The sequence below is a fragment of the Heloderma suspectum genome, chromosome 1, assembly GCF_057233095.1.
Source record: "Heloderma suspectum isolate Gila_16-S chromosome 1, 16-S_ref, whole genome shotgun sequence".
NCBI lineage: Eukaryota > Metazoa > Chordata > Lepidosauria > Squamata > Helodermatidae > Heloderma > Heloderma suspectum.
In genome coordinates, this window is record NC_139458.1 from 135,377,207 (window position 1) to 135,398,214 (window position 21,008).

The following is a 21,008-nucleotide window of genomic DNA, read 5'->3' on the forward strand; positions in this document are numbered from 1 at the left end:
TAGCCTACATATAGAATAGGATCCTCTGGCTCTTCCCTATCTTGCTCTGCAGGAGGGGTATAGAGCCTTAGGCCTGCGGGCCAAATCCAGCCCACCTGGGGTCCCAGTCCGACAACTGGGGTTCCCCAAAGGGCCATGCCCCCTTCCTCTGGCTCCACCCTGTTCCCCAGTTACTGATCATTGGGTAATGTCCTGGCTTTTGGACAGTTTTTCCCCATTCTAAAAGGTTGAAATGCCTCTCCTGAGGCTTAATTACTGGCAGTAAAAGCTTTAAGCTAAAATATGCTGGTAGTTTTAGTATTTTGGCCCTGTCCCTTTTGCCTTCAGCACCTCCTTCGGCTAGAATGTAGCCCCCAAGAGCATCTCCAAAATTGAATTTGGCCCTTGGGCAGAAAGAGGTTCCCCACCCCTGCTTTATAGGAACCCCTGCCATTTAGATGAATGTCTCTCCCTATTTATTACACTTCCTTGGAACTTTTAGGACAGAAGCTGTGGGGAGGCAATGGCATAACTACTGCTAAGGACCCACCTCCAGTTTGTTTAGAGGACTGCATAGCATCAGGAAAAAGACCTAGAACACTTACTTTTTAATTTGCGAATGTACTCAGTCTGTTATCTTACGTTTTATAGATATATATACCCAATCTGCACTTGCATCCTAACCCTTGGATGATGTCAAGATTTTGCTTTACTTCGTTGCTCCCTGCAAACAGTTTTAAATGTTTCTGGTTTGTTGGCAGGAGATGATCCTGCTCAGCCAATTGAGCTGCACCTCTTGCAAGACTTCCTTCCTTTTTCTCCCTGGAGAGGGGTGGTGGTGGTGGTGTCAGGGCTATAATGTGAAAACAAAGATATCCCATATAATAGGAAAGACTTATTGCCCAGTCCTGTGCATGTTTACTTGGAATTAAGTCCCGCTGATTTTAGTGGGTCAGATTTCCAAGTAAATGGCATAGGATTGGAGCCTGACGGTGCAAGCCTATGTGCGTTTACTTGGAAATCAGTCCCACTGTGCCCAATGGGACTTACTCAGTAGTAAGTGTATGTAGGATTGCAGTCTTACTTGCCCACTGAGCCTTCCCTTAGACCTTGTTTACAGGAGCAAGGTGAGGGGCAGGGGAGATGTATGGTGGTAATTAGGTCTTGCAGTAGCACAAAAAGCTGTTGTGCCAAGCAGTGTGGCAGCACCAGCCTTGAAGTTAGGTAGGTTATTCCCTTGACACAACAATGCAGCTGTACCTCCGTTGACGATGCGTCTTCATCCATCTGGTCCTTTTCATTCATAGTGCAACAATATTTTAGGGCGAGTTGGGTTTGTATGATCACTCCACAGAGGAATGCATTCCAATTAGGTGGCATTTCTCCAGGATGCGCCCATGATTACAGTTTCTCATAAATGCACTCCCATATGGTGAAACTGATGTTTAATCTCATCTTCAGGAATGACTAAAACCCCACATTTCTTGAGAGCACGTTTAACTATTAGTTTCATAACATGGTGGTGTTTTGCCATCTAGTACGATCATACAAGCTTACCCTCAGTTCCTCTCTGCCATCTGCTTATGTGGTTGCTGAGTCAATTTTGCTAGAGTAAGGGACATTATGGAGCTTAGACATGGGTTCCATGGAGTTCAGTGGTGAAGCTGGACAAAGGGACCTTGATTACTGTGGAGCTGTGGTGATCTGGTAGAAAGAGTGTTCCCTCAAAAGAACAGATATCTCACATTTTCTGCCCGGTGTCACCTCCTGTTGAGTGCAAAGAAGCCCACTTTGGTGGTGATACTCAAAACAGGTGGATTGGTGACATTTCTGCACATTTGTGTGCATTTGTGTTTGTGCATGCATTTGTGTGTGATTGTGCATGTGTGTGTGGGCACGCGTGCATAATATGTAAATAGGTGCTTGTATGTGTATCTCTGTATGTATCTGTGAAAATGTGTGTGCTTGTGTACAGATGTACCTTGAGTCCTTGGATGCATAGTCCCATCCGTAGCTTAGGTCTCTGGGTAGCCCTGCCTTCCACTAGCTAAACCTGGAGCTGAGCCAGTTGTGCTAGATGCAGAGCTCCAAGGCCATGTTCTTTGATCATAAGTGTGTGATGCTGACTGTTGTCTCCCCCGGTGTGCTTCAGACCTGACAGGCTTTGTACATTCTGCTCTCACTGGAGGCCATGGATGGTTATGCCTGAAGGTGGGTCAGGACCACCACTAAGCAACAGCACTAAGACCTTTCTCCCTACAGAGAAGCCACTGGTAGACATAGGAACAGCTGCGGACAGGAATATGAAATGCCCGGAACCCCCTCCTCACACTCTACAGCTGCAAAACTGTTCCCCTCCATAGCTCCATGCCAGCATTGCAAGAGGCTTCAGTGATGCCTCTGATCCCAAGTGGGGAAGGAGACGGGCAAAGAAGCACAATGGCAGGCCTGGCTGGCTTCTCCGTTTCCCCACTTCTTCATAACACTTTCCTTTGTGCTTCTGTCCTCTGTGAACGAGCCTGGAGTCCTTTGGCGAAACACGGCTGCCCTTTATCCCAGGCTTTTCATCTCCTCTCTGTATGTGTCTCAAGAGGCCAGTGGGAAGGCTTTTCATCCCCAAAAGCCAGAGAAGAGCAAGGGCAGTTAATGAGCGGTAAAGAGGCTGAGTGCAGGCATGTAGCCTAGGAGGAGCTTTTGATGTCTCTAATAAATTTGTCAGAGAACCACTTGACTTCAAAGGCCATTGTTGTCAGATCTCATGTGCTGTGAGTCAAGTGCTGGGTAGCCATTGGAGGCTCTCTAAAATCAGGAGGAGATGGTTTGGTCAGGCTCTTTCAGATCACAGGGTGGTGGTATGACCTACTTAGGAAACATTGTCAGTGCATAGCCTCCAACCTGAGGCAGATCACCCTCCCCAGCTCCTTCTGCACAACTAAGCAGAAGATCCCTGTGAGGACAAGCTGCATCCCTCAGGCTTGCTGGAGGCCTCTTCTTGAGGACAAGCATCCAGAGTTGTCTGTATTATTATTTCCCATGTTCCTGGATAGTCATCCTGGCAGACCATGGAAGAAGGTTTAGAGTCCAAGCTCTTGCTCCCAGGGTGATTCTCTTAAATTTAAATTCAGTATAACAAGTGGACATGGGCTCGGACTCTTCCACGGATACTAGTCCCACGGTTCCCATCTGTTTTTCACCATCCCCACCCACGGCTGTGCACTTGGTAGAGAGAAACTGAGTAGCAATCTACTCTAGTATCTTATCAGAACAGTCCTGGTAAGTCTGCCTCCCACACTGGACTCCCCAAGGTTCTTTGCTGGTTGGCTTCTTCCTGGTTTGCTGGTTTTCCCATTATCTCTAGTCAATGCACACATTAAGCACAGGGGATGGGAAGCGATTCCATTCCCCCAGGCTGGGACAAGAGATCCCCATTATTTCAAAAACAGTGCTGCCCTTGTGCTAGGGGCCATTGCCAAGAGGGCTCCATATCAGATGGTTGAGACAAAGATGGAGGGAGAGACCAAAGGTTAAAAACAAGCCCTTGCAAAACAGCAACTATCCTTCCCAAGAGACAACATGGAGGCCTGAGAAGGCAAGGTATAGGACCACCTGGTGGAAAATTCTTCAACCTACACACTCCATCAATCTCTCTCTTCTCTCTCTCTCTCTCTCAGTCTCTTTCCCCCCACCAGCTTCTGGAGATGCCTGTTCCTGTCTTTCTCCAGCTCTTCCTCTTGTTCCAACCTATCTCTTCATGTGTGTGCGTATGCGTGTGTGTGTGTATGTAAATGTGCGTGTGCGTGTGTGTGTGTGTATATATATATATATATACATGGGTGTGAGGCACAGAGCTTACCTTCCACAGGAGGAGAAGTCACCGCTCTAACCTCGCTGTCTCTCGTTTGGGTTATTTTTTTCTCCTTCCTCCCCTTGCAGGAATTTAGATTCTCTCTCTTGTATTTCCCTTTTTTTTTCTCCCCTCGTCACCGGCTGATCTAGTGATCTAGACAGAGACTTTTGGAATAACAATGACAACACAGTGCAGCAGAAATGGAGCTCCTACCCACCCAAGGAGTTTATACTAAACATATCACCTTACGCCCCATATGGTGATCCACGACTTTCCCTCAAGTGAGTCTCTCGTTCACTGATTTGATCATATATAGTGAGTATATGCACACCCTCCTTCCCACCTATCCCTTTCCTGCTTTCCTGTTCACCTTCCTCTTCTTCCCAAATCTACCCCCTCCCTACATACTCCACCCCCTCCCCATGGACGTATGGCCATGGAGACGAGCAACCCCTCCTGCCTTCCCTTCCTCCTCCTTCCCACCCTTTAATTCAGTGGTTCCCAACTACTGGCATGTGCGCTGGTACTTGGTTGTCAGACTTGTGGGTCTGGGTGCCCTGGGCTCCCTCTACTCCCTATGGCTCAAATCTTGGGTCCCAGTGAAATGGAGAGTGTTCTACTGGTGGTTTCACTGACTTCAGGATCAAGCCACTGACTACTAACTCCTGGGGTAGGTCTCACAACCATGTGGCTGGCTTCCATTCCTGGGTTTGGGCCTAATGAGTTCGGGTGACTTCAGGCAACCGAAAAGGAAGCAGCAGTGGCATAGGCACTGGCCAGCACACCCAAGGCCTTGGAGCCTGATCAGAAGCCCCTGCAAACCTGTTGTCTCAGAGAGGCCTTGGCTCAGGCTTTCGGCCTGCCAGGCTCACACGGTGCTCCCAATGGGTTGAGAACCACTGCCTTAAGCAACTCACGAAGAGAGGCAGGCACCTTTCCCTCCCTACGCACCCTGACTCCTTTGGCTCTCCTACCCCTCGCCCCCACCCTTCTCTGCAGCACAGGACGGGGTTGCCCGTTTTGGTCACCCTCTCAGCGTGTTCTCTGCATCTGCACTGTGTGGTGATGGTGATAGTAGTGGTGGTAAGCTCTCTCACTAACATGGCTTTTTTCTCCCTTGGCCTGCACAGTGCCTCTCCTAACGGTCCTATCCATTGTTCAACCCTTCGTTGTCTATGGAATAAAGTTACTTTGGCTGCCATCATAACCTCACACCAAGCCAGGGCCACCTGCTGCCTTTGCCTGGGACAAAGGATCTCCTTGGCCCTTTCCTTTGCAGTGCTGATGTCTCTCTTTCTCTCTGTCTGTCTGTCTGTCCCTTGTCTGTCTGTCTCTCTCTCGCTCCCTCTCTCTCTCTCTCTCTCCCTCTCTCTCTCTCTCTTTACCTCCCCTCTGCCTGACCTCCTCCTTGCTGCCTCCTGCCACCTTCCTTTCCTGACATGCCCCAGTGGCTCATTGCTGTCAGGTGCAAAGTTGGCTGCCTCAGCCACATCGGGGTTGGCAGGGGAGCGAGAAGGACGCCACGGGGAGAGGCAGCAGCTCCGAGAGGACGGCATGAAGAGCAGCGTGTCTGCCCACAGCGAGCCCAGCATTGGGAAGGCGGGGAGAGGTCGATGGCAAACGGTGCAGAGCCACCTAGCAGCAGGGAAGCTCAGCCTATCCAAGTGAGTGAGAGTCCATCACAGGCCTACACTCGCCTCCTGGCCCAGAAGGCATTGCAGCTAGGAGCATGAGGGGCGGTGGAGGGAAACCCAGACTGTTTTGATGCCTGTATTGGAGTCTGGCAGAGCACAGGAGAGCATCGGTTGTTGTTGTGATACTCTGATGGCCGGCTGTGTGGTGGGGTTCAATGAGAAATGTTCAGGTGCAGAGGCAGAGAGCTTCATTACGCACGCACGCACGCACACAAACGCACACAGTGAGTTTATCCAGAAATAGTCCTGAGTGTACGCAAACAGGGCCACCGTCAAAGATAGGCATGCCTAGGCACCTCCTGAGGGCCCACACCCCAGCAGGGGCCCACTGACAATTGCCCCCTGAAGTTCCTCTTCCTCTTCACCATTGCAACCCATTTGTTCACCTGCCTCTTGCTGTGGCCCAGACAAGAGTGGTGATGATAACAAAGAGCAGTAGATGCCACTGCCTACTTGCCACTGGAACTCTGCCTGTCAAGCAAGCAAGTGGTAACAATGATGAGAAAGGGGGTGAAGAGCAATAGCAGCTGGAGACAGTGGCTGTGAGAAGGCAGACTCGAGGAGGGAGGGGCCCATTGAGGGTGTCTTGCCCAAGGGCACTAAAAAACCTGGAGCCAGCACTGTATGCAGATAAATAACATAAACAGGATTTCCCTACCTGAAATAGGATTTCACTCATAGCAAGTATTATCACTATTTGATCCTTGCTTGGCTAACTTGTACTAACAGATCCTGACTTCAGGCTTACAGTCAAAAGACAAGGGAAAGGGATAAAGGGCAAAAAGAAACCAGGAGGGGGGGAAAGAGGCAGAGATCAGTGCTTAAGGGCTCAGGAAAAGAGAGGTCTGACTCTTCTAGTAGCTGTTGAGTGTATTGCTCATATGCTCACCAGAGCTTGCCTCCTTAATTGGGTCAGACTAAAAGTCTGTCCAGTTGACCATGTCATCAGCTCAGCAGTGGCTCCACTTGTGGACGTTTCCGAGTAATCATACTGCAAGCTACAAGGCAATTCCAGAGCAAACTCTCCAGATGTGTCATTCATGCCAGCCCTATTTTGCAGTCACAGAAGCTTTCAGTACCCTGAGCAGAAAGATCGTGTAACTATCTTTATTAGTGGGCTTATCTTCCAGTAGGCTTACAAATCTCATTGAATCCAGCTCTCCCTTTTGACTCTGCTGAATGAACATTCCAGTGCAGCTTTTCAAAACTGCTGAGGACGGCTCGTAGTCCATTCGTTCTGCCAGCTGCCCCATTCTTGACACCGAAGGAGCCATCCTATTGAAATCTCTTGTTGTGTTCTGTTCTTAGCCACAGACCAAAAGGCTGATGACCTGTAATGTGGATCTCAGTTAAATCCATATTGATGACAACCCTGCCTCTTGTCATTAAAATAAAAACAAACAGAGGTACTTGTGGTTTGGGGACGCACGCACGCAGACGCACATGATTTGGAGGATTTGTTTGAGGCTTTTCTTCACCCTTAACCTCTCATGAGGAGCACACTCACAGCTGGAGAAAGCAGGCTAAGTTCTGCTGATCAGTTGCATTAAAATATTACCCAGCATTTCTAAGCACCATTGGATAAGCTACATTTGATAAGGAATCTTGTATGCAGTACACATTGATCTGTGAATTCTGATTAGCTTGTTAGTCATCAGGCACTTGCAGTGGTCCACACCCTAGGACAGGGGTGTTGGAACTCAAGCCCACGAGCCAAATCCAGCCCCTCTGGGGTTCTAATCTTGCCCACCAGGGTTCCCCAAATGTCCATGCCCCTGGCTTCACCACCTCTCCCCCAACCATCAATCATTTAGTGGCTTCCATGGATTTGTTCTCATTCTAGAAGATTGAGATGCCTCTCCTAAGGCTTAGTTATTGGCAGTAAGAATTTTAAGCTAAAATATGCTGGTATTTGGGCTCCACCCCTTTCCCTTGGCCCCTCCCCTTCCCTTGGCCCCAGCCCTTTTGTCTTCAGCCCCACCCACCACTGGAATGCAGCCCCAGGAGTTTCTCTTAGATTGAATTCTTCTTGCGGGCTGAAAGAGGTTCAACAGCCCCACCCTAGGAGGGTGGCCAATCCCCAGAGCGCTCTGGCTCTGTTGCTGCTGCTGCTGCTGCTCCTCCTCCTCTCTGGCTCTGCCTGTTCACCTGCCCTCTCTGACCAGAGCGAGAAAAAAGAGCAGCAGACTCCACTCACACCTTGCCCTCTCCCTCTGCATGTTAGTGTGGATTTGGCCCAGGGGGAAAAGACAAGTAAATGGGGAGGAGGAGGAGGAGTGACAGTGGTCAGGAGGAGAGGTTCAGTCAGTGATGGGGGGGGGCACTGATAGCAGTTTACCCAAGGGCCCTGCAAAATCTGGAACTAGTATATTGGGAGAAAATTACACATGGTGCAGAAGCTTCTCTTGCAGTTTGTACCACAGCAGATCCCACGAGAGGCAAGTCGCTGTTCCATTGCAAGGAAATGGAGATTCCTAGGGATCCCTTAGCATGCATGCCAAGTTTCAGGTGTCTAGGTTTTATGATTTTAGCACTATGGTGCTATCAGATAGATGCACATCCTTATTTATTAGTAGAGAAGATTTAGCACATGTATATCCCGCCTTTCTTCCATCATGATCTTCAAGGCCTAGGCCCTAGTCTGAAGGCACATGAGTCAGCCACCTTGCTGAAGCTAAGCAGGTTTGGGTCTGGTCAGTGTTTGGAGGGGAGACCACTTGGGAACCACATGTAGCCACCTTGAGTTCCATGATGGAAGAAAGGTGGGATATAAATTTAATTAATTAATAAGGCCATGTACATGGGTTCCCAAGTGCTCTCCCATTCAGGAACTGACCAGACCCAAACCTTCAGGAAGGTGGCCGAGGCCATGCTCTTTTTTGTGCGGGGAGAAGCATCCTCCTCTGACCTATGCATGTTCAATAAGAGGTGTGATGAGAGCCCCCACAAATAACCACAGAGGCTCTCTTCACACCTTCTAATGCATGTGCATAGGTCAGGGAGGAGCCTGTACATGATGCTGCTCTCCACCCCTCATGTGCATAAACAGAAGTCCATAACATCTGAAAGGGGCTAGCATTGTCAGGACTGTATGCCATTACCAGAAGGAAGTGTTTTATAAAAGTGTTTGCATAGAATGGGTGTTCCAGTTGGAAGAACATTTCTAAATCCACCCTCTTAAAGCAACGCATACTGAACAATATTTCATCTTCCCACATAAGAGGAACTGATTAAAGATTTATCCTAAATCCTACCCTACCCCAAGAGTTATTCATTCTGAGGCCTATTGCTATTCCACAGCCTTACCCATCCAGAGTACACATACAACTAAAATTTACTGTCTTAGCCGGCTCCTTTCTGAAACTGGGCAATCAACAATATCTTGCAGGACTCTGTCCCACATATTTCAAAAAGAAGAAACACATTCCATATGTTATCTGTTTGTTACTGTTGTGAAGAGCTTGCAAATAATAGTTGGGGCTGGGAGCATTTCTTCAGGTTGTTAATGAAAACATACAACAGTATATTCATGTTTCTCTGACATATAAATTAGTCCTAGGCTTTGAAGCATTTCTTGATTAAAATCCTGTTTTGGGTGGGGTGAACTGATCTGTTGTACATCCCTCATAATGAAGATTCTTGTGACTGGATTGTCCCTGTATCTGGCATGTGTGTTTGTGTGATGGAGCGCTACTTTGCTTTGTCTGTCTGGCCGAGATAGCCCTTCTGTCTGCTTGCACAATGGCCTTGCGGTAGAAGCTGGAAGTGGGATAAGGTACCCGCAGATATACCAGAGTGCCAGGTTTTGCTGGTGCTGTCCCTACAGCATTGGGACTTCTTCCCGCACAGCAATTACCCTTGATAGGAATTTATAAATTCTGTTGGCTCCAGGCCTAGAGGAGCCAATTTTAGTTTCCTGTGACTGAGAGGTTGAAAATTGGACTAATTTAGGGTTTGATAGAAAACCGAAATGAGGTCACTGCATGTGGAGAAAGCAGTGACTGGGAAAAGTCCATTTCTGCCACATGCCTGACAGCAGGTGGGTTGGGATTAGGGGCTCCGTACATGATCCAAGCAGGCTCATTGGTAGTAGACAAATGCAGAGCAACCTGAATAATTTTGCAAGGTAGAAAAAAGGGGAGTTTGCTTATACAGATTTTCACAATTCCCCCTCTCTCTTTCTCTGCCTTTATTTCTCTCTCTCTCTCTCTCTCTCTCTCTCTCTCCTCTCTCCTCCTTTTCTCTTCACAATACAAAAAGATACAGTTACTTTGCCATTGTGTCCCTGGCACCACCATTTTGCTGCTTTTGGTAAAGAGGTGGCTTTCAGGCCAAGCCAGCAGCAAGTAAGGAATGCTAGAACCCTTCCGCTATGAGGTCCTGGTTTCTGAGCTTCCTTGGCTAAGCTTAAGAACTGGATTGGCTTTACTTTGTACCCAAAGTGGCCTGTGGATATTTTGCGGCTACCATCCCCATCTGGCTGCTCTAGAGAGTGCTGTCCGATGCTCAACCTTTGGGGAAAAGCAGAGAAGACTGGTGGGTGATCAGCTGATTGTGCACCTCTTTCCTGTCACATGTTCATCTGTCTGCCTCAGTGATTGGCCATCTCTGTATGATGCTCAACTATGTGGCCAGCCCTATCCTTCAGGGGTACACCCGAATGTATCTGCCATCCTATCTTATTCTGCTGCATATGCTTTGTCATGTTCCTATGTCCCTTCCTGCACACGCATTTCCCATCTCTTATGTCCAGCTTTGGTTTTAACTGCAGGCAGGGCTGTTCATAAATGGTATTTCAACAGCTTAAAAATAAAAAAGAAAGGAAAACAAATTCTGAACCGCAGAAATGCAAGTTCTGGGGTCCAAGCAAATAATGCAAATTAGTACAATGTATGGAAATTTGCACTCTATATTTGAACTTGACACTTGGATTTCTGCAAAATTTAGAATCTGGTGCAAGAACAGCTGGTGTGTCAGGTAATTGAGAGGCAGTAGTGTTTGATGGGTATCGGAAGATGGTGGGAGGTCATAAGGGAGGGAGAGCTAGCCATGCAGGGCACAGAAGCTCTGCCCCCGAAATGCCAGTAAGCTTTTGATTATACTCCCACAAACATAAGGTCTTGTAATCCATTTCTAAATAAAAAAGGGAAAGGGCTGTAGCTTACTGATAGAGCACAGGCATTTCATGCAGAAAGTCCCAGATTCAGTCCCAGGCATCTGGAGGTGGGGTGGGGGGAAAGACCTGTTTCTAAAACCTTGCAGAGCTGCAACCACTTGGTGGAGACAATTCTGAACCAGGCAGACCCAGTATCACGCATCTTCCCATGTTCCTCAGTTATTTTCAGGAATCTAAATCCTGCACCACATATCAGATGCCCATAGAATCTTGTAAGTGCAGGCTAGCAGAAAATGAACAGCCCTGGCCATGGGGCCCTTTGGACAACTCCCTGCATGCTTCCTCCTCTGTTTTCGTCCAACAATGTGATAGCCATGTCTGTCCTTCTCATGTCTTTGGCTGAATTGTTAGGCCGTTTTCTGCATTCTGTTTCTGGATGTGAGCTCAACCACCTGCTCTGTGTGGTTAGCTGTGGGGCTCTGTCATGTCTTTTGACAGCTACCTGCACTTCTCGTAATTGTCTTTCCAGCCATATGTTCTGTCCTGTACTTCACTGTCCACAGGCTACAGATCATACCTACAAGGGTCACTCTCACCTGTACAGGTGTGTGGCCACCTTAAATCTTCCCGTCTCCCCTACCCCCTGCCCCGCATCCCTCCTGTTCTTTCAGCTAAGGGACTAACTACACCTTATGTGCAAATGTGTGTATTAGGAGCTCAGTGCTGGGCTTTGTTTTTTGTATTTTTAGAAAATCCACTTCAGAGAGGCAGTTGACAGCAGATAAAGGGCAGGTTGAGGGGTGTTTAACCTTTCCCCTGCCTGGTTTTTTTTCATTCCAGTTTGCCATGCCAAGAGACTTTCCCCCTTCCATGGGCTTTCAAAGGCATACATCCTCTCCCCACCAACCCCCTACACTCTCAATTTCCCCTTCCAAAGTGGTGTTTCTAAACAAAACAAACAGCTATGGGGCTCATGCATATGTTTGCACATCACATGTGGTTATCTCCCTATGGCCACTTCAAGCATAACATTTTTTTTAGGTATACACCTAAGATGTTTGCAAACATGCATATCATCCAGGTGCACTCATCAAGAAGCTGTGCTCGGCTGCAGTTCCCTGTTGGGTATACACTTGGTGACAAACCCAAGTTTATTTTTGTGTAATATATGGAATGGCCCCCAAAATCAAACTCTACAAGGGGTGTAGTAGGAAAGAATTGCTGCTTTTCTGAATCTGTGGAGATCCACTGATACCCAAAACTGAGGATGTCACCCAGTCAGGCAAAACCGTGCCAGAAAACAGCTTGCCTCAAACAAGAGGCCTGTTCCATTTTCCTCAGAAGGATGGAGGAGAGCTTAAGTCCAGGCCTTTCCCTTATTATGATGTGCTTCTGTGCGGCTTTGGAGGGCAGAACAAGATGTGTTGATGGCAACAGACTTGCATCTTCAAACACAGGTCATGCCAAACAGCCAAGAAATAAGCCAAGTTCATTTCAAGTGGAGACACAGCTGGTGTGGGCGCAGCACATTGAACCCTTTCTCTTGCCTATCACACACACACACACACACGATGCCATGCAACTCTTCCCGTGATATCTTTTTTCCTAGCTGAGGTTTGAGACCAGAGTTAAGCCTAGATAGGAGGAAAATGACCTGGGTAGATTGGTTTTGTGGTGAGGGGCAAACAGTAGATGGAAGAAGGGCTCAGCACTCCTCTCCCACGCCCTCTTTTTCATGTTTAATTGCTCACACAACACAACACGCTCACACACACACTGTGGTTTACACCTCTGAGGCAGTGACCCATGTGTGGAGATACAGGTCTGCCAATTTGAAATCTAGTTCCTCTCTGAAGAAGCTTTCCAAATTTCAACTGAAGATGTCCGTATGAAAGAACAGCTTTTAGGGCACATAAATACTGACAGGCCATCAATGCCTGGCCTAGCAAACTCCAGGCCTGACACTGATACCATAATCTGCGCAATTTTATTTGTTCTTATATTTATAAGACACCTATAAAACAATTGCCTTAGTTCTAAAGTGGCCACCTTCTTCATGGACAGGTTTCTGTGCCTTTCGCTGCTGCAAAAATGCAACAGCTGAAGCTTCTTTTGGCATACAGTGGGAGACAAGCTGCAGCAGTTGCATTTCTGGCTATTGTGCTAGTTGTTAACGTTTCCATAAAAGGTGGCAAATGTAATTATGTATAATTCTATAATCGTATAATGATGTGCTCTGGAGGACAATGCTGCCTAAACTCAAGATTAGATTAGGAAGGTGCTACAACCCCACTGGCAGAAAAAGTGGAGCCCTGGAGCATGCCAGCGGCTTGGCCACTAGTGTCCGTGACACCACTCCCAGGACACATGAGAGTTCCTAATCCCACTGCCACTTCAGTCAGGTGTGCTCAGCCAATGGGGAAAGAGGTTGCTGGGCACGTCACAGGCAGCAGCAGCACAGGCACCAGGGGATTTGCCTCACGGAGCAGCCTAATTAGTTCTGAAATAAGGGTTGGTGTTCTGAGTCTCCTCACAAACTAAGGAGCAGGAAAAGGAGAAGCCACTTCGCAAGCGATCTCATGCCACTGAGCCTGAACCCAAGGATTGGAGAGCATCTGTGAGTCAAGGAAGGCCCCAAAATGGCCTTAGGACAGGGGAGCTATACTGCTAGAGAAGCAGAGGTGGGGCCACAACCCCAAAGGGCAGTTTGTTGCTTCCGAAGGTGCCTGGCAGAGAGAGTCCTGTGTTGGGGCATCTTCTCTCTAACTCTCTGCTTTTCCTTCCACCAATTTTGCCCCTTTACCTTCTTCTCCTTTTTCTCCTTTCCCTTGCCCTTCACCTCCCTAAGTTTTGAGGATTCCACCATGTCCACAGCCACTACCCTTGAGTATATCCCCACCTCGGCAGGAGACCCGAAATGCCAGCGCCCGCGCACCCTCTTGCGCCAGCAGAGCCTCCAACAGCCACTCAGCCAGCATCAGAAACCCAACCACAGCCAGCCCACCACCAGCCAGAGCCTGGGTCACCTGCAGTCCCACACCACCACCTCCGCTGGTGGCAACCCCCGGGGCTGTCGGACTGGGCAGTCACGGCAAGGGACCTCTGCGGGCGCCAAGCACAGGACGGCTGGCGGCCGTAGCCGCTCCAACCCCGGGAGCTGGGACCATATGGTGGGGCAGATTCGGAACCGAGGCTTGGACATGAAGTCTTTCCTGTAAGTTTTCTTGCTCTTTTCTCTTTCTCTGTGTGTGTCTTGCACTTGTCTGTTGTTCTGTTAGGTGAGTGTCCAATGATGAGGCAGGCAATTGGCACCCCTGAGGGCAACAGAGCATGCAGTGTGGTCGACTCCTGCTATAGTGCAGCTCACTCCGGAGTCAACCATTTTCCTGGAGAAGAGAACCGTCTCCCCTTAGACTCTACAAATGGCCCTGTTTCAGAAACAGGCTCTGGTCTTCAGATAGGAGGAGGAGATGTGACTCTCTCAATAGAGAAAAGGCCCCTTCCTGTTTCTACACGGGGCCTGTTCCTCACTCCTTCCTTGTTGGAATCATTGTAGCCGTTGCTTCATTTGGTTCCTCAGCTTCCCAATAATCTCAGTGGAATCTCCAGCTACAGCTTTAGTTCTCGCCTGATCTTACCATCATATAAATGTGTGTGTGTGTGTGTATCCTTGGTTGTTATCTTCTCTGAAAATAGGAATATTTGATTTTATAAAATGTGTTTCTTGTCCTGCAGACACTTTTCCCATGACAAAGCCTGGACTCATGTCCTCTTAGTTTTTTGGCATAGTGTAATTGGAATTACATCTTTTGAAGTCTTTAGAATATGAGGAATTAAGGGCTGGATTAGATTGCCTTCTAATTTCATCTGCTCCACAATTCTGTTGGTGGATGCTTGTATCCAGGCAGTGTAGGTTTCTGCATCAGTTGAGCAACAGTGGGAAGCGATCCCATTGTATCTCCAAATTTTCAAATGGAAGTTGTAAATTATGGATTTGTGGCCACTCTATGAGCTTCATGGCCAAGCAAGGATTTGAACCTGATTTACCCACATACTAAGCCAGCATGCTGCCCCTAGCAGTAATCTTGCCTCTTGTGGGGAGAAAGCAGCCTAGCAGATATAGGGAAACATTTTCTTCTCTTCTGTTGCAGTGAGGTTTTCTTTGCAAAGATGACAAACTGTCAGGATTCTTTTAGCCCCCACTTTATTTCAATGCCGAAAACAAACACAGATGAGAAGCTTCAGTCTACAGCTTTTAATCCATTACTTCACAGGGTCATACAGATGCAAATTCTCAGTGACTGTCAGTCTACAAAGGAATGTCTTCAGGGGAATTCAAAAGGAAGTTACGAGAGTTGCCCTCCTGTTTGAAGAGGAAGGTGATCTCACTAGCCTAACTTAAGGTGGGGAGGTCCCTCTCTCTCATGAGGCTTCTGAGCGCAGCTTCTCATGCAAGGCCAATCGGGTAGACCGTCTAAGTTCCATCCCTGCCTTCTCTCTCTTTGCTCTGCACCTGCGCCTGGCATCTATTAGATCAGACTCCCCAAACCCCGCCTCCTTTTGTTCGCTGTCTCTCACAGGGGTGTGTGAAGAGGGACCCTTGTCCTCCTCAGCCCGCTGGGTGTTTGTAACCTGAGAAGCCGACTCAGTCATGTCTGGACTAGCCTGGGAAAACACCTCCCACATGTCTTGCCATTCTCCTACAGAATCTGAACTGCTGTCCCACTCCCTGCGCTCAGAAACACCCCTGATACAAACCCTCCTAGAAATAGGTGATTCTTCAGTCCTCCTTCACAAACAGGGGCTTGGTCTTCTTATCCGTGAAATCCCTGCCTTTCAGCCCTTCAGATCCTTCTTGCTGTGATCTGTAAAGTCAGCGTTGTCAGAGCAGTTTAAAGTGTGTGGTTTTTTAATCTGCCTTAAATACTTTCCCTGTTGGTGACAGCTTCTAAATTCCAAGCCCCAAGGGCTAATCTGAAGCCTTTACTGTCACCTTATCTAGGATTGTGACAATATCACTTATTTTCTTGGGGGCTGGGGGATTGTTGTGCCTTCCTTTGCCTTAATATTAGCCAATATTTCCCCATGCTTGTGATCGTTTTTCAAATTAGCCATTAATCTGAATGGTATATAGGAAACTGAGGCTGCAGTTTATTTAAGCCCCAGGAAGTGCATTATACTGTTCAATTGGTGGATATTTTTTCAGCGTAGCTAGGAAGCCCATGGTGAGAATTTTTCTTGTTCCTCAAGGTTTCCTGTTTCTAAATCAAGAAATTATAATTCTATTGATTACAAAGATAAAGATCAGTGGTATACCACCCAAACGAATCTGGGGTAGTGGTTGTGATCATGTACCTGTCACAAATGAGGCTATTCAGAGAGTGTGTTTATTTTCCTTTAACTCCAGAAGAGTTTATCTCCCTAGAATGTACCACCTGGGGCCTTGCAAGGCCCTCCTTTTAATTAGTTGAAGGAATGACATCTTGATGGATTTGTCCCCAGTGGAAGCCGGTGGCTCTGATTTTGGTGGGGCTGTGAATCCTTTCTGGGTTTCAGTCAGAACCAGCCAGAACTCTAAAGGAGCTATCCATTGTGCTGAACCCTATCCCCAAAATAGGTTCAGCACCTTAGATAGCTCCTTCAACTATCCATTAAGCCGAAAGATTTGGTTCTGACTGAAACCCAGAATGGATGCACACCCCACCAAAATTTGAGCCACCAGCCTCCACTGCTTGTCCCCTTTGGTCCATGACCAGTAGAATCCCTTAGAGTCCTAATGACTTCACAATGCAGGAGTTTGGGAAGCCAGCCCTGACATCTCACTTGAAACAAAAGCTCCTCAATACCTTTGCATTTGCAGGCTCTTTGGGGTTTTAAAAAAAAAGGAGAGGAGACTGGAGTCCCAGGAATGGGATTCTGGTGCCACAGTCGCTTCTGGTGGCGGCCCCCATAGGATTGCAGGGGGGGAATGCGGACACCCCAAGCTTATGATGTTGCCCACCCCTATAATAAACAGCAGTGATATACAGCTGGTACTATAACGGCTGTCAAAGTGATGTTGTGCCTGTGGCATCTGTGTGACACAGAAATTAGAAACAATTCCAAAGAAAGCAATGACCATGAGGATGTTCACTGTTTTGTAAAGCAAATCATAGGAGGAAAAGCTGAAGACACTGGATATATTAAGCCAATTAAAAAGAAGAAAATTGGGGAGAGGGGGCAAGTTATTTAAAAGAATATAAGAAGGAATGGGGAGCTGTTCACAGGAGTCAATGAAGATGGGATAGCATACAATGTGTTTTAGTTGTAGGACAAGGTAAAACACTGGTGGAATTGTCTTCACTATAAAAGCAGCTGAGCAATGGAACAGGAGCTGCTTAGTGAGGTTGTAGAATGTTATTTTATGGAGATCGCCAAGAAGAAGAAGTTAGAGAGTCTAGTCTGCTGACCAGCTTGAGCTGAGAATAGAAAGCCTGTTTGGGGTGGAAATCAGCTATGCATAAAAGGGACTGTGCTGAAATACTTTGGACAAAGAATTCCAATAGTGGATTGCAATGTTTAGTTGACTTTTGCAGTCTTCTGCTGAAAGGCACAAACAACAATGATCTATCAATACAATGATTATCATGATTTAATAAATTCTGTAACTGAGCTTAGACTTGGCACTCAATAAAATTCCCTTTCCCCAACTTCTAACAGATCACCATGTTTGGAATCAGAAAGGAATTTTCCACCAGGTCACATTGCCTCATAAATCTAGGTGCTGTTTATTAATTAATGTATTAAGTAATTTACATTAATTATAAGTTCCCCCATAATAAACAAACAAAAAACATTTCCTGGGCATCTTACAAAATAAAAGAACAATTTAGAAATAAATAATACAATAAAAATATAATATGATAACAACATCAAGTAAGATCAGGAACAGTTAAAGAAAACAGAGAACATAGAATAAAAATCAGCAAAGCTAAAACAGGTTTAAAAGCTACAGCTTGATCTAAAAGGCTGGGAAATTGAAAAGTTCATCGCTTGGCACTGAAAGGTCGTTAAGAGCTTTTCTAGACAAGGGTGTTTAATCCAGTGTTTGTACTTCCAGTTTCGCAGAATTGAGATTGGAGCTCTACATGGATTTTTTTCTTTTCCTGCCTTTCTCTAGCATAAACTCTAGGTGATGTTCTGGTATAGTGGAACAACACAACTACCCTAGTGGAGACTAGTGCTTTGTTTCATTTTCACAAATAATACTGACATTTCCCCATTACACACACACACACACACACACACACCCCGCATGAAATTGCTTTTAAAAACCGAAGTGAAACTGGACAGTGAAGATGACATCTAAAGCAACCATAAACAACCATGAATGAAGAATGACAATCACACAATAAAAGCCTCATCTAGAAAAGCTCCTAGACAAAGCTTTTACTGTGCACTTGTCATTCTTCACTCACAGTTGATTACGGGTCCTTTAGAGGACATCATAACCATCCAGTAAAGTATTCAACAGCTGGGGTGCAACTACTGAAAAGGCCTTTTCGATCATTTTTCCTTTTGCCCTGAAACATGAGACTTGTAGCAAGTTCACTTGCTTGGGTCATCTTGAACCTGTTTGCTCTGTTTGCACCATTATGCTGTGCACCTGTGGTCAGACTGTGGCTCACAGTGGCCAGATTATCTGGGTTGTTCAGTAGTGGAGCTGCTGATATAAACAGTCCTTACCTTTTAGGCAGGAGGTTCAACTAGATGACTTTTTAGTTCATTCCATTTTGGTCCAGAATTCTATGAATTCTATTACTTCACCACATTTTCTTTCATTCTACATGAACACTCCTTTCATATCAAACACCACAGAATATTTCCTGGTTTAAAATGGAAATATGTTCATTTGCAGCTTCATAGACCTCCATCTTCATCTGCATGCTTCCTGATTTATAGATGAATCTCATTTGATCCCCAGACAATTGTGGGCCTCTCCATTTGCACAGCATCATTTTCTTATTCCAGCCTTAATTGGTTGAAAAAAAAGTACCTACTGAATGAGAACAAGCCGATGGGCCCAATTGTTGTTCCTTCTCAAGAAGTGGCCTTTTAGTACCATTACTCCCACACACACACATCTCCAGAAACCCATTAGCTTTGGGTTGTTGTTGTTTTTTAAAAATCTTGTTTTTACATCACTCCTTGCATTTTAATGCAAATGCATTTATTAGCCCCGAAGGCCTGTGGGAGGATGCAATAACAAGGCTGTGTCATCTGTTCAACTCCTTGGGTGAAAATATTCACGGTCTGAAGCAAGGATCACAGCTTCCCCCCCCACCCCCACACACTTTTTGTTTAGAATGTTTAAGTGTTACAGGGCACAATGCTATGCATGTTTAGACAGAAAAAAGTCCTACTACTCCCAGCATTCCCCAGCCTGCATAGCTGGCTGGGGAATGCTGTGAGTTGTAGGACTTTTTTCTGTGTAAACATGCATAACATTGCACCCACAAAATTATAAAAAATAGAAAAGAGAGGTATGTAGAACAAAGGCAAGCGAGCACATCCTTGAATCCATAGCGCAACTCCAATTCTGGAAATGGTGTGCCAGTTACAAAATCAGTGGCATGTATAATAACCAATCTCTTCAGTATAAAATGACAGAATACAAACAAACTGGTTTATTAATATGAGTACCTGCAGAATTCACAAACATCACAGAAGAGAGCCAAGTTGCTCAAAAGTCTTCTGGTTTCGCAAGGAGACTATTCTCTCTGTCAATTTTTGTATAAAAATCTGGTACCCAACTTTTGTCAGCCACTGATGAAGTCTCCTTAGAGAACTAATCCCCTGTGATGGTGACTGCCTTCACTAAAGCGAGCAAGAAAATGACACATTCCCTTGAAGAAACAGGAATACTGTAATCTTTATAATAGTTTACTTAAAATCATCTGAGGTTCTTCCAACATCTGAATCCCAGTAGTAGCAAAGATCTGCGATAATATCAATGACCAAAAGGCTTGAACTTATCATAAAGCCACCAGATACAGAAGCAGGCAGTCTTGTAGCCACACTCTGTCCAGAACCTATCAGTCACCTGGCCAGAGATGTGATGGATAGAATCATAGAAGCATAGAATAGTAGAGTTGGAAGGGGCCTACAAAGCCATCGGGTCCACCCCCCTGCTCAATGCAGGAATCCAAGTCAGAGCATCCTGACAGATGGCTGTCCAGCCTCGTCTTGAATGCCTCCAGTGTGGGAGAGCCCACCGCCTCCCCAGCTAATTGGTTCCATTGTCGTATTGCTCTAACAGTCAGCTTGAAGGGCATTAAGGGCATCACCTGCCATTCACCAGTACCGAAGCTGAGCAGGTTCTTGTGCAGATATAGCCCTTTGAATTATTCAGTGGCAACAGTCACTAAGGCACAATCCTACATTATAAAATCATCCTATAATTCCCAGCATCCTTCCAGCCAGGTATGCTGGCTGGGGCATGCTGAGAAATGTAGGACTTTTTTCTGTCCAAACATGCATGGGATTGTACCTGCAATCCTATACCCACTTACCTGGGCATAAGCCCCATTGAACTCAGTGGGACTTGCTTTCCAACAGGCTTGTATAGGATTGCGCTGTGAATAGTTCAGGTTAGACAGAGCAACTTGACCTGTCAACACCAGCCTGCTTCTCCCCAGGACAAAATCTCTGAAGATTCCCCTCCCTTGCCTTTGTCAGATCTTGTGCTTCTCTTTATGCCTGTGCAGTTTGCATGTGCAAGGAGCGGTATCAGTAATAAAACACCCGATTCTTGTGTTCTTCACTGCTGCTTGCTTTCCCCTGCATGAATGAGGTTTATCTTCCAACTTGGCATTTTACAGCCAATTGGTTCATTGGAGATGGGGAAAGATGGTACCCTTGTAGTATGAGGAATCAGCAAGAGGAGCTGCTGTCCCGGGTGTATCACATTCATCTACTAGACACGCAACTGAAGAGCGACACCATCACTCATGGATATGATTGTCGCCCTTGTAGAACAGAAGGTGGGAAGGACTGCATGGTGGTTGGCAGCAAACAGTGCTTACGGAACAGTGTTTAAGCTATTTATAGCAGATGTTTCTTTGGTCTCCACAGCTTTTGCTGAGGTCGGTGAAGTGATCTGTGAACAATTGTTGGGCTTTATTTTGAAGCCAAGGGATGGTTTTTCAGATCAAGGCTTCTCCGTGTGCTGCAGACATTGAGGTTACTCCCATTTGCATGCTTTCTCCTCCACATTCACATGGTACAGCACTCCTAGTATCACTTTAGAATTTAGGAGGGAGGTCTCATGTTCAAAAGCTCTTCCCTGTGAGAGCATTGCTCATAAGAGAGGATTCAAGCCTCGCCTTCTCCT

At 46.5% G+C, this 21,008-nt stretch overlaps 1 protein-coding gene across 1 annotated transcript in view; it reads left to right on the forward strand.

Moving 5' to 3' along the window:
- The window catches only part of SYT7 (synaptotagmin 7), a 283,673-nt gene that overhangs the window by 199,306 nt on the left and 63,359 nt on the right, over positions 1-21,008 (forward strand). Inside the window, exons 5-7 of the mRNA XM_084858651.1 lie at positions 3,976-4,107; positions 5,275-5,490; positions 13,485-13,850. Coding sequence (XP_084714777.1) covers positions 3,976-4,107; positions 5,275-5,490; positions 13,485-13,850 — 714 coding nt within the window. The remainder of the gene's footprint in view (positions 1-3,975; positions 4,108-5,274; positions 5,491-13,484; positions 13,851-21,008) is intronic.